The sequence below is a fragment of the Typopeltis vanoorti genome, chromosome 18 (assembly GCF_054136105.1).
Source record: "Typopeltis vanoorti isolate ZY-2024b chromosome 18, IOZ_Tvanoo_1.0, whole genome shotgun sequence".
Lineage (NCBI taxonomy): Eukaryota > Metazoa > Arthropoda > Arachnida > Uropygi > Thelyphonidae > Typopeltis > Typopeltis vanoorti.
Window position 1 is genome coordinate 24,918,225 of NC_143566.1, and position 14,796 is coordinate 24,933,020.

Here is a 14,796-nt window from a genome sequence, read left to right on the forward strand (position 1 = left end):
AATTTAAATTATAAAATTTTATTTACATGTACATACGAGGTACATCAGCAAAGAGGCGAATTGAAATAGACTCGCGGGCGAGGGTTTTCCCACCCCTGATGTAGAGTGAGGTTTGTTGAATGTGAAAGAATTATAGTGCACACAATATATTAATAGTTCAGTTTCTGATTATTGTGCATGATATATTCCTGTTGATTGACACAGTACCTTCTTAAAAGAGAATGCTACACTAATCTTTTCTCCTAATGGATTAATCACACCCAGCCTAAGTTAGTAGGAAATGTGCTACAAACTCACCTTAACAGCACTACTATATTCTTTTCCTTTTCGGAATCAGACATTTCAGACTGTAGTGCTTATTGGGCTTATGCATACAAGCAGTCATAGAAAACATGGTGAAGGATGATACATTATCTGTGTTGCAGAGCCACTGTCATTATGTATGCAGGAGTTACCAGCATTTTTTATGAATTAACCTTGATATTCCCCCTTGTGAAGATGTTAAGCTCCCTGTGGACCATTTTAAAAATTCTTTCTTCACAATTCAAAATGATGCACATGGCTTGAATGGTATTGTATTTCTGTTTTGCTTTGTGGTTTGGAATAATTTTTGCATGAAGCTTGTGTGTGTTGTCACTTACTGTTTCTCTCTTGGATGATGATTTTTCCTGCTTTTCGCATTGTTGACTTTCTGAAAAGCTTTCAACATACTAATAATATTAGCATCTCAGTGGTGTAATAACATGATTCCACTAATGATTTCATCATGTCTCCTTCAGAACTTTAAATTTTATTTTACTTTTTTAAAATGTGAAACCCTCCCAAGAAATATTATAAATTTATCTTGTGGTTTGTAGGATAGGTTTACACCTATAGTTGGCCAAGGACTAGATAATCTGATTCCCATGATCTAGAGATTTCTAAAAACACCTGTACCTCAGTGGAATTTGAACTCGCAGCTTTTTGAGATGAGAATTCTATCCACTCTGTCATCCAGGCCAGCACAAAAGAATGCCCGGCTACATTTGGACACATGAGAGGCTGCAAAACTATTAATGTTTGTAGCTAAGCAATTTAGAAAAAGGACAGAACTTATTCATATGTTTTTGTTTAGTTGGAGATTACATTCCTTAAGGATATCTAGATGTGAATGACTGTTCCAAAGCAGAAGTAGACAGAATGTGAAAGAATAGAACAAGAGTATGTTGGAAGCCAGACAGTAATGAATGTTTATCAGCAATTACTGTCTGGTAAACATCCATTATTACCAACAGCTGTTTCAGCAGAACAGGATCCCTGAAAATACCTAAAAGAGGCATTGGGCAGAAACAAAACTCTGTGAGAAAGAGGCTGTATTGAGTTGGTTATCAGTCATCAATGAACCACATTGCCCTGGTATAAAATCAATTTTTTGGGAGGATTTTGGTACAATTCCCCAAATGTGAGATCAGTATTCCTAGGTATAAATTTAGGTATAAATTCCAAATTTGCCATCTGCACAACTGATTCCATAGGAGTAGTGTATAGATGAGAAGTAACATCTGCAGTGGAAAAGAATATCTAGTTCCTTGGAGACCAAAGAGGCTAGGGGATATGATGTGCTTATTCTAAGAGGCTATGATAACTAATATTTAAGGAATTGACAGCGTATACTAGAAATATAGATTAAATAAACTTGAATGTATACGTTCCGATATTTCGGCGAATGTCACGTTGCCATCTTGGGAACTTACTACAAAGACACGTGCACACAAGTACTAATAACAGCAAATGAGATTGAATCTAGGAAGCTAGCATTTTCCTAAAGTCCTGATGGTGCCCCCTGGCGGGCTATATTGGTAGTTCTTGGCCTTTGGGCTGAAGTTCTTCTGATAAAAGTTTCCCAAATTTGGGGCAGTCTCATGCATCCAAATTTGTTGAGGTTTGGCATGTTCCTAAGGGCCGAGGCTGATTCCATGAATAGTCTTTCATACTTGAACTTGCTGCGGTGTATTACTGTGGCTTTCTTCCATCTTATTCTGTGGCGAGTATCCAGAGCGTGGTCTGCAAGCCCAGAGTGGCTGTACTGGTGAAATCGGATGTAATCCTTGTGTTCTGAGATTCTGATATTTGCTGTCCTGCCTGTTTGGCCAGAGTAGGACAGTTTACAGCTACAAGGGACGTGGTATACACCAGGTAGGTCTAGGGGAAGTGGTTGGTCTTTGGTGGAGCAGATAAGGGAGAAAGTGGACACTTTCTCAGCCAACGGCTACCCCCTCCAAAAAATACTTAACCCAGTTATCCACAACCCACCACCCCCTCCCCTTCACAAAAAAGATTACTCTAAATCCATCACCATTCCCTACATCCGAGGCACCTCGGAAAAAATCAATAAAATCTTAAAAAAAACATGACTTGACCACTTGTTACAGACCACATAGAAAACTGCATCCCTTATCCGCTCCACCAAAGACCAACCACTTCCCCTAGACCTACCTGGTGTATACCAGGTCACTTGCAGCTGTAAACTGTCCTACTTTGGCCAAACAGGCAGGACAGCAAATATCAGAATCTCAGAACACAAGGATTACATCCGATTTCACCAGTACAGCCACTCTGGGCTTGCAGACCACGCTCTGGATACTCGCCACAGAATAAGATGGAAGAAAGCCACAGTAATACACCGCAGCAAGTTCAAGTATGAAAGACTATTCATGGAATCAGCCTCGGCCCTTAGGAACATGCCAAACCTCAACAAATTTGGATGCATGAGACTGCCCCAAATTTGGGAAACTTTTATCAGAAGAACTTCAGCCCAAAGGCCAAGAACTACCAATATAGCCCGCCAGGGGGCACCATCAGGACTTTAGGAAAACGCTAGCTTCCTAGATTCAGTCTCATTTGCTGTTATTAGTACTTGTGTGCACGTGTCTTTGTAGTAAGTTCCCAAGAAGATGGCAACGTGACGTTCGCCAAAATATCGGAAAGTATACATTAAAATTTATTTAATCTATATTTCTAGTATACGCTGTCAATTCCTTAAATATTAGTTATGTTTAACCAGCATATAAGCCTCTCAACAAGAATCTAAGAGGCTAGTAAAATAAGTCAGCCCAAGAAGAGGGAGATCTCGTCTGGCTGGAGGCATGAGTATCATCAAAAAGGGAGATGAAGTGTGAATTTCTTTGAGTGAAATAATAAAAGCCAATGTTTTAGTATCATTGAAATTGATAATACCACACTTCAATGGAATTGAAATATGGCTGGGAGATTAGTATTTACAGCATTGATTATGGAGAGTCTTGTAATTTAGGATAATATGCCTACTTGGTTTGTCAAATGATAAAAGGATTGGAGTGTACACTGTCTAGCAAAACAATGAAAGGGATTTAATGTTAGTGAGAGAGGTCATTTATGAATATCAGTAAGAGCACGGGCAAAAGTTCAGCACTCTGGCATTTGTGAGGATATCTGAAGAAAGAAAGCCATCTGTGATACATTGTGAGCAGCTGTAGAGGAAATTGCAGTTGGAAAGAGTAAGTCAATAAATGAATCTCTTTGCAGTTCTTGTATATGTCCTTCCCCACACACACATACACAGTGGTTTCACAGTGTAGTTAGCCACAACCCTTTTGCAGCCTTCATGATTAAAGCTTCATCAGATATGTACCAAAATTTCCATTTTGTTAGTCATCTACTGGTTCTTACAATCTAAGACAGTTTTTTTTTTAACACATTTTTTGATACTGCAGTTAAGTGACAACAAAATATACTGTCTGCATGACAGCAATTGTAATTTCTTAGTTAACAGATCTGAAAAAAAAAATAAAAATTGTCTCTTTATTCTCCAGATGCATTAAACAGAACTCCTTTAGTCACTTTTGGAAATCAGTGGTCAGCCACTCTTTACTTCCTAGCCATTACTGGGTGAAGTTCAGGGTTATTGATTTTCTCAGTAACTTCAGGAGAGCTGCAGAAAAAAAATTCCTCCACCTGGTGTTCTAAACTTATTGTTTGAAATAATGAGCTCAGTGCTAATTTTTTTCTGATTGTTGTTTAAGTGGGTTTAAAAGCAAAGTTTCCCAGAGATTTAAAAAAAAAACACCTACAAAATACTGACTCAGAAACAGACTTAAAGAAGGCCTAGAAAAAGTTCCTTTAATCATAAACTAGAATTATACCCATAAGTTCCCCTGCTGGTTGTCTAGTGTTATGAAGCAGAAGCATTTGCCAAACAGCCACCCAATGGTAAAATTATGATTTTCTGATTATAGTCATCTTCAAATTCCTGGCATGTACCCTCAAAGGGGTGTACAGGATATGATAGTACTATATGAAAAATTTACATCATTACGAACTTCCTATCTACAATTTTCCTGCAAATCACTCAATTCTCCAACATTGTCAGATATTTATAGTCATTCATATATCATTTATAGTCATTCATAGTGATTGTAGTCAGTTATTTAAATTATTTTACTGGTGAAATTTGGTCTTTTTAAAATTTTTGCTCATAGATCAGTTATGAAATCCCCTTCTCAAATACTAAGTATAAAATTAGTACAGAAGAAAAAATTTATTTGTTTCCCCCCCCCCCCCCTATTCATAAGCACTTTTGTTAGAAAGGAAGATGTAACAAATTTCTTTTCGTTGAAATTGTAAAATGTATAGTACAGATCACTTAATCGTATCATCAAAAGTTTAGACTTTCTTATGCTGGTGTGTGCATGAAGATTCTTTTGGATTGGGGCATAGTGAAAGGTATATTTCTTAACACTGTATGTATTCATGTGATTCAGAACTAAATAGGTTAAGCCTCTTGAATTCCTGTTTTCTCTTATCAGCACCTCCTGTTTATAATGTTGTTTGTACTGGTTATTATCACTGGTGTGATAATAGTTGACCAATGTTATTTATCAATTGCAGTTCATCTGTAGTAAAATTAAAACCTTAGAAATAGTTGTAGTGGTTGGACTAGGACTCCTGGCAAAACTTTGGAGGTAGGGTTGGGGAAAAAGATGCAACAAAACAAATGTATTGTGGTAGTGGAATGTTTCTTAAAGAGGAAAAAGATCATTTCACAGACAAGCAGTCACACAGTAATGACAAAAGATTTGATTCATGATGGATTTGAGAAAATTTATTTAAAATATAGTATAGTAAAGAATGTTAATAGTGCCAAATGGTAATGATCAACTCAAAAAAATATTGTGTACTAATAATAACCAAAACTCCAATGGAGGTCTGATAATATCTTTTGCTATTATATTGTATTTCCTTAAATTCTTCATTAGTTCAACTAACTTATAGTTTGAATTATCCTCTCAACCAGCCATGGTGGATGAAATAGTGACCAATTTTCCTACCAAATTGCACTTCTTATCCATATTATTCAATAGATGTTACAGAATTGTATCCAGATTTTGTTGAATGTCTATAGACATCATGGCTGGTAGGGGTGTTAATATTATTGACATTTCTCTCTTTTAAATATGGTGTATTAGAATTTGACATTTAACAATTATTCTTACTTTTTATATTATAGGCAAGTTGTGGCACGAAGCTTATTGGATACACTTCGTTCTGTTGTTGACAGTGAAGAGGATGTGCACAGAGTTACTGCAATTTTTGATAAGCTTGCTGGTGACTATGGTATGCATTTTATTAATTTTTAACAACGTTGCAATGCTTTAGTTTACTTTTTTTTTTTTTTTTTTGAGTCATTGGAAAAATGAGCTACCTGCTTAGATTCCTACTATGTCTGGAGAATTTGCTTTGCTTCTTAAATTTGTTGGTGATAACAGGATTTTTAAGACACAATTGCAAGTGAACAGTACCTGTTTTCATGTACATGAAAAAAATCAAGTATGAATGAACTGATCTTAATGAAACTTCATCATCAAATTCCTGCTATGTACCCTCAAGGGGTGTACAGTGCTACATGAAAAAAGTTACATCATTATTAACTTCCTATCTACAATTTTCCTCCAAATCAGTCTGTTACTTGTCAAGACTCCAGCATTATCAGATCTTATATTTCTATCGTCTAAGGCACTTTGTACCGTATCAATCCACCTATATCTTGGTCTTCCTCTGGGTCGTTTTGCTGCCAACCTAGCAGAGAACACTTGTTTTGCTAATCTTTCTTCCCCCATTCTGTTTAAGTGACCATACCACCTGAGATTAGCTCTGCTAATGCATTCCTGGATGCTGACAATGTCAAGTTCTTTCCTAATATCCTCATTTTTAATATGATATTGCCATTGATGCCATCTGTTCATGCCTCTATTCTTTCTCAGGACTCTCATATCTGCGGTCTCTAGTCTTTGGTCAAGTGTTTTACTTCTGACCCAGCTCGCAGGTCCATAAGTTAAAACTGGTTTGAACACTGTCTTGTATACAGCTAATTTAGTGTTCCGACTAATTTCTCTCTTATTCCATATGAATTTATTCAATTGACTTCCCACCATACCAGCTTTGCTGATTCTGTTGTCTATTTCTATATTGAATTTACCATCTTCACTAAAAATCGTGCCTAAGTAGCTGAAATGTTTTACTTGTTCCACAGGTTCTCCATTCACAACACAGTTGACATTTTCAATGATTCTGCTTATTTTCATTGTCTTTGTCTTTTTATTGCTGACTTCATACCATATCTATTACAACAGTTATTCAATTTAGTCAGAGAATCTTGCAGACTTGTAGCAGATTTATTTAGAAGTATAACATCGTCCGCATAGAGCAAAGAGCTGACATTAACATCTCCAATTTTGATATAGTGTTTATTACCACTTTCCTTCATAATGTGATCCATATAGATAATGAATAACAGAGGGGAACTTAGTATTTAAAATTTTTAAAGAATAATCATTGAACAATTTTATTTTAAAATAATGCACAATAATAGCTACCACTATGAAATGAAATTCTTAGGTGCTAGTGAACATTTATGGTAAAAGTTGTTCTTCATGATATAAATATCAGAAGTTAAAAAGAAATGAGCAAGCGTAAAAAGAAAGTAAGAAGGTGACTTTAAGTGGTTGATGTTAATTACATTCTGTACAATAAAAACAGTAAGTGCAATCGCTCATTATTTTCTCAGTATTCTTCTGCTACCATTTTTTAGAAGTAAGAGGAAAAGCATTTTGAAGAACCGATCAAAATTTGTTTAACAGTGTAGTTATACTTCCAGATTGTTGGGAGTATAAGGTGAAAAATATTGAATATTCTTTTTATTGGAATATTTCATATAGTTAAACTATCCCAGTTATTTAAATTGCTGATTGAAGAACAAAATTTTAGGAAAAAAATATATGCAGCTTGTAATGTTGTATAGCAGGGGTGTTTAACCTGTCTATCGCAGAGCAATTTTTGGTCGATCTCTTGTGTATTCCTCCTTACTTACAAATTTAATTAAAACTGAAAACATAATATTTTATTTATCATTATTTTGTATTATTTTTAATTCGCTTTAAGTGTATTGCTATTGTTTGTTTATTTTTCGTTAATATTGTCAAATCAGTAATTTTCTTTTTTAATTTGGGTCAGTGGAAGTCGAACAGCGAGCTGAGTGAATACGATTATAAGCAAAGTGTAAAAACTCAATTGTAGCTTAAATATTAAATATTCCAAAGCACATTACATCAATTTTTTTTACTTAGGTTAAGTCCCATGTGAATATTGTAAAAAAATAAACTTTGTCTCGGTATAGTTTGTATTAGATGTTTTTGTAAATAACTCTTTTGAAGCTAACTGTATATACTGTTTTAATAAGGATATGTTAGAGTGTTAAAAATAAAGCCAATGTTTTTGTTGCCAAACAACTTTCCGATGACCGGCAACTTACAATCAAAAGAAAGCGGAGGAGAACAAAAGAAGTGCCGAACTTGAAACTTAAGATGAAAGACTCATCCTGATTCTTTGGGGGTTGCCAAACTTCATGCGAGGTATCGGTGGAGGTCTAATAAAAAGGGACTGAAGCAAGCAGAGGAGGTTCCGGTTCCAGAATTGCTGTCAGAGAGGAGGCTGCCTGGTCCAGAGTCGCTGCCAGATAGACTGCCCGGATCCACGTTGCTTGAGAGAGGAGTTTCCCCGCTTTCAGAAAGGAGCTTCTCTAGAGAGAGAGACTACTTCTAGGCCGCAGACAAGGTTTCAAATTGCCGAAAGGAAGAGTTCCAATTGCCGGAGAAAAGTTTCTCCGGCAATTGGAAGTTGCATTTTCGTTACAATTTGATGAATCAAACTACTTCACTGATATTGCTCAGTTAATGGCATTTCAAGATTATTCAAGTAAAGAAGAACTTTTGAAAATCATACCATTATTGGGAAGGACTAGGGGAGAAGACATTTTTTCGGCATTTGATGAATTTGTGAAACAACACAAATTTCCGCTTTTTAAACTTGTGTCTATTACTACTGATGGTGCTCCTGCAATGATAGGTAATAAATCAGGCTTCATTTCATTATGTAAAAACCATGACAAATATCCAGATTTTTTAACGTACCACTGTATTATTCACCAACAAGTACTGTGTAGTAAAAGATTAAACACAAAAGATGTTTTGGATATTACATTTTAAATTATAAATTCTGTTCGAGGAAAAGCCTTGCAATGGTGGTTATTTAAATTACAGGCAAATGATGATAGGGAACTTCTGTTGTACAATAATGTTCGCTGGCTCAGAAGTCAATTTTTAGAAAGATTTCTTGTATTAATTAACGATATAAAAAATTCTTGATGAAAAAGGAGATCTTTATCCACAATTGAGTGATAAAAGATGGTTGTTACACTTACCATTTTTAGTAGATTTCTGTACAAAATTAAACAATTTAAATTTATAGTTACAAGGTAGAGATAAAAATTTAATTGACATGTTAAGTTCAATAAACTTTCCAACAATACTTACTTTTATTAAAGAAAAATATAAATGACCGCTAATTTAGACATCTACCTTATCCATTAAAATTTTTTGAACAAAATCAAGAAATGCTTCGCTATGATTTAAAAGATTTTATTCGTGAAATAGAATTAGTTGAGGATGAAATAAATTCAAGATTTCAAGATTTTAATAAAACTGAAATGATTGTATCTTTTATCAATAATCCATTTCATAAAAACTTGAACATCACAGAAATTTCAAATAAAATTAGTGGGCTGTTTGATATAAACCAAGCTGAAGTAGAACTTGAGATAATAAACATTCAGAATAGTTTACATTTAAAATCAATAAACAATGAAGTCATTTGGAAGTATGTATGCACATGAAAAATTCCCAATATTAACTGATATTGCGCGAAAAATTCTGTCGTGTTTCGGATCAACATACTTGTCAGAATCCGCTTTTTCAAATATGACCATCATAAAAAATCAATTAAGAAACCAAATTACAAATGATCATTTGGATGATTGTCTGTGATTGACAATCATCCAAATGATTTTCATAGTCAAGTTGATATGACCACTTCTTCATATCAACTTGACTATGAAAATATTGCGAGGTCCAAACAATGCCAAATTTCACATTAACTTTTTTTTTTTTTTTTTAATCAACCAGCATTTCCTGTAACTTGTGAGTTTGTAATCAATCTGTTGTTTTTTCTAACTTTGGACTTTGGTTTTCCAAAATAGAGAAATAAATATTTTATTCCAATATATTTTATTTTTTTTTGTTATATTAAAATAATTATAAGTGATAAATAAATTTTTAAATACACAAATAAAGTTTTTAGTTGTGTATTTTTTTTTAAGTTGTTTATTTGTGCGTAATCAGATATCAGGTTGGGGGAACATGATCTATATAAGAGAGTAGATCGCCAAATAACTTATAAGAGAGTAGATTGCCGAATAACTTTTTATAGAAAAGTAGCTCGCGTAGTAAAAAAGGTTGGACACCACTGTTGTATAGCATACAGTGCTATGGCCTAACAACACTAAATAATGCTCTCAAGAAAATACTATACAAAAGTTAATGTATAAGAAAACGAGCAGAAAGATAAATTAAGCTGTGGCTGTGAAGAACACATTTTTCTCAGGCTACCATTGTGATTAGCAATTATGTGACTATTCTGTTTTCTTTCTCCTCTCCCTTCTTCCACATAACTAGGAGTACTAGATTAAGATATTGAGATGCATTGGTTTTCTGGAATATATTCCTAATTTCACAAACTCTCCCAAAAAAAAAAAATTGCATGTGAAGATATAAGTTTTTTATGCTTGAAAACTTATTGGTATGAAAAATAGTTGGTTCCAGAAATAAGATATTAAAAAAAAAACTTATTCCGCTTTTCAGTATCAGTCTCACTTAAGAAAAGTTATAAACTTTAGCACTTTTATTACTATATGTGGCTAAGGTTAGATAATCTAGAAAGCCTGAGAGACCAAACATGGGTTTGGGTTTTTTCAATCCACTTTATTTAGGCTTGCCAGTAAACAGGATATAGTCATGGTCTTTGAATTCGTGATCTATTGGTTGAGGCAGAGAGATGCTAACTACTCAGCAAAACCAGTCTTGCAAATTAAATATCTAGATAGGAGGCTGTTTCCAATTGCTAGTGTCTTACTGTTATGATTATACAGAGGCTGTTCAATAAGTTATAAGACTATATTTATACAGAAAACAGATACCTTTAATCATCATCATTTACATGGTCTTTTTAGAAGTAACTACTGTGAGACGCGATGCATTTGTCCCAATGTTGCGTTCACATCTTAAACACATGTGAAAGTCCGTTTTTGAGAGTTCTTTCGAAACTGCCTCCGCAGCTCTTACACATGCTTTGTTGTTTCGAAATGGCGGCCTCTTAATGGTTTCTTGAGCTGAGGAAACAGTCAGAAATCGCACGGTGTGAGATCAGGACTGCATGGAGGGTGTGGTAGGATATCTATGTTGTTGTTCTGCAAAACGTCCACTACATCACCAGCAATATGTGTCCTTGCATTAATGTGGTGCAATTAGAAGCCATTCTTCAGCAATGGACGCTTCCTTTTGATGTGCTGTACCATTGTCCATAAAACATCTGTATAATACAAGCCTTTTACAGTATTTCTGGGTTCTACAGAGTGTTGGTAAACAATGCCTTCGCAGTCAAAAAAAAAAAAACATTATGGTCATAATTTTACCAGCCGATTTTACAGTTTTTGCTTTCTTGGGGGGGGGGGGGTAGGCGAAGACGGATGCTTCCATTCACTGCTTTGTTGTTTCATTGTAGGGTCATAGTAATACAACCACGCTTCATATGCTGTAATGATGCATTTTAAGAAGTTGTCGCCTTCTTGTTCCAGTCTTTCTTTCCATTCTGTGCACACATCCACTCGATGCTGCATTTGCTCCGGTGTTAAGAGTTTGGGAATCCATCGGGCACAAACACGTTTCAGTCCCAAATATTCAACCATGATTGAGTGAACACTTCCCACAGAAATATTCAGGACAACATGCAGCTGGCATACTGTAATTCTGCAATCCTCCTTGATGATAATCACTGCTGTGTTGATCATTGTCTCTGTGATGGACATTGAAGGTCTTCCCTCACGTTCATGATCTTCCACATTTTGCCTTCCTTCCTTAAAAGTTTTATGCCAGCGAAAAACACTTGCCCTCGACATTGCTTTATCGTGGAAAGCTTAGTGTATCATGTTAAAAGTGTCAGATGCAGATTTTTGCAAACGCACACAAAATTTAATCGCATAACACTGTTCCAAGGACGCTTCCATTTCGATGACTGGTCTCAGCTTTAGGTGCACCGAAACAAGCTTGCGTTTAGTCACGTGACACTCTGGCACATCAGCCCGTATACGCCATCTATCAACTTCTTTTGTTAATACAGACAGCAACATTTCTTTATTCCACAGAAATTAATATTTTGATGAGTGGTTTTGCAACAGTAAAATTAGTCTTATTACTTATTGAACAGCCCTCGTAAATACAGATTCTGTTGTCCTAGTCTGTCTGCCTTCAACAGATATGAATGTTATATGGAAAGTTGATATTAATGGTTGTTTATGTAGAAATTAATTGTATTTCAAAATCTTGAAATATCTCTTTATATAACATTATTTATTGACAGTATACTATAGAATGAGCCTCCATAGCTCATTTGGTTGAAGGTTAGACAAAACCGCAGTGTGGAAAACCTTTATCCGAGCTTTTCATATGAAGTTGAGTTAACTGGTCTCATATGGAGGTAGCAGGTAATTTTCCTCCCAGTATTTGATCTTGCAACCTGGCCAAGAGGACACATATAATTTATTTATACATATATATATATTTGGTATAAGACTTAAACCAGTGGTCGCCAAAGGGGTCGATATGACATTGTTAGGGGTCAATTGGTGGTCGACAGAAAAATATAAGACATCATTGTATGGGTAATATTTAATTCGGTTAACTTGGATTACCTCCATGACAAAAGACATGGAGGTAATGACAACGCAATTAAGAATGAATCGTGGGATCAGTACCTCTATCTTACAGGTCCTATTCATGGACCTGTAAGATGGAGTAAGGTCATGAAAATAGTTACTGAGGCCAATCAAGTAGGCCAAAATGACGTATTTACCAATAAACGGATGTTGGTGGTTCCTGCCGGCCGGCGCAGTGGGAGCGAGATTGCAACACGTGTGTGTGTGGTTCTTATTTACTGATACTTACAAGTATTCAATCCCAGTCCCATTTTTGCACATCGACATACAAGCGAGCGTTAATGTTCTAAAATTCATCAACATACATATAATTCAATCGTTATTCATTCATGAACTAAACTTCTCTATGTTGAAGAGTTGAGCAGCGCTGGTAGTAATACCAGTGATATTAATATCACTAGTAATAAGTGATATTACTAGTGATAGTAATATAATAATATATACTATATTATACATACAATAAACACTGTAACTATAAAATAAACAATCTAAAAACTCACATAAGCATCTCTTTTTTGCTTATCCTATTATAATTATGTAATAGTAAAATACAGGGGGTCGATAAAAAGTCAAGAAACGCTTGAAGGGGTCGACAGGCAAATGACTTTGGCGACCCCTGACTTAAACAAACACCTTATCTTGAAATTTTGGTTATAAAAACTGATCATGGACCTTCAGGACCTCTGAGTACTACAGATGATTATTATTTATACATATTATAGGTGTCTCACTCCTCAATACATTCACATGGATCACAACCACATAATAATACAAATATGGTGTCATTTTCATCTCTCTCTCTCTCTCTCATGTGCCCTTAAAAGTGGCTTTGTTTCATTTTTGGTATCTTCTACCATACTCATATTATTGTTCTTAGAGCCTTTGGGTTTCATTATTTTGATATCTCATTCTTGATAATTAAATACAGTTTATGAATTGTCACAGAATAAGGTCCAAATTTGGACAATTTTTCAGTTGGTGGTGACATCTATGATACTTTAATGCTCAAAGTTGCTTCAGGGTTTATGGTAGGAGAGGTTTACAGTAGTGAAACTCTATAATTGCTGATTATAGAGAGCTAGATGAAACTTACACTGAACACACAAACATCTTGATTTGAACAGCTTAGACTTAAAAAAAAAAAAAAAAAAAATGTCGCAGCATGTCTAAACAAACCATTCCTATGGTTGCTTATTATGAACAAAGAGGGTTACTTCTGGCTAACTCCACATATGGAAATTTGTTTGTTTACTTTGCCTCACATTTGTAAACTCATTTAGTTATATAGCTAAAGAATTAGATACTAGTTGGTTTAATTTATAGAAGTCAATACATGTCCTCTTATCAGCTATTAGTGAACTGTTATGTTCTGAGAAAATATCAGAATTATAATTCCACAAGCATACAGCAAGATCCAGTAGTAATTCCTATATTGTGCATTGGTGAATTTTAAACTTTGCTTAGACCTGATTATAAAATGCATACAGTTTATAATCAGGTCTAAGCATTTACAAAAAATTTTCATTGAATGCATGTTATCAGAATTTTACCGAAGTATTTTAGCTTATTTAGTACTGGAGGTATACTAGATAAGTGTTGCTCAGCTTCAGCTTTGGAGTGGTTCCCTGTCATTTGCAAATCTGAAACTTTTAGCAGTTGTTACTGTTCTGTTAATTTGAATTTTACATGATATGTAAAAGCATGTTAGAAAATTGGAAGTGATTCATGAGACCTGAGAAATAGATCAGTATATGTGTAAAAAGAACCTATAGAACAAGTAAAACATTTCAGCTATTTTCACACACTTTTTAGTGAAGATGGGAAATTAAATTTGGAAATAGACAACATAATTAATAAATTCTGTTGATTGATTCAGCCAGAGAAGCATGTGGTGAGGTTGTCTATAAGGAAAGGGAAATCAGAACTCCATTTGTGAACTCAGGAAGTTAAAGAAGCAGTGAAGGAAAAGAAGAAAGCACACAAGAAGTTCTTGGCAAGTAAGTCAGATTGTGCTCTGAGAATACAGAAAAAAATATAAGAAAGTGAAGCAGTGTGTAAAATTAGCTAAACAAAAGTTATGGGAAAACTTTGGTAAGAGCATAGAAAATAAGTATCAGGAAGGTGGCAACATATTCTGGAGGATATTGAAAAAAAGCTCAGAAATAGAGGAAAGAATACTGTAAAAGGAATTAGAAATGATAAAGGTGACTTGAAAACTAAAGCTAAAGATATTTTAGATGTCTGGAGTAATTATTTTGAAAGACGGCTAAATGAAACAGAGAGCATGGTGGTAGAAAACATGCAACAGGAATGCAGTCAGGAATACATACCTGAAATAGAAAAAGTCATCAAAAACCTGAAATGTAGAAAGGCAGATGGAGTAGATGAAATTTGACCAT

General features: G+C 34.8%; 1 protein-coding gene across 6 annotated transcripts in view; it reads left to right on the forward strand.

The window, feature by feature from the left end:
- LOC150096550 (serine/threonine-protein phosphatase 4 regulatory subunit 1-like) overlaps positions 1 to 14,796 on the forward strand; it is a 536,793-nt gene that overhangs the window by 197,556 nt on the left and 324,441 nt on the right. For all 6 annotated transcript variants that reach the window (XM_090408176.1, XM_090408177.1, XM_090408173.1 and 3 more), the window contains one exon: positions 5,525 to 5,631. In XM_090408176.1, the coding sequence (XP_090264302.1) occupies positions 5,525 to 5,631 (107 nt within the window). The remainder of the gene's footprint in view (positions 1 to 5,524; positions 5,632 to 14,796) is intronic.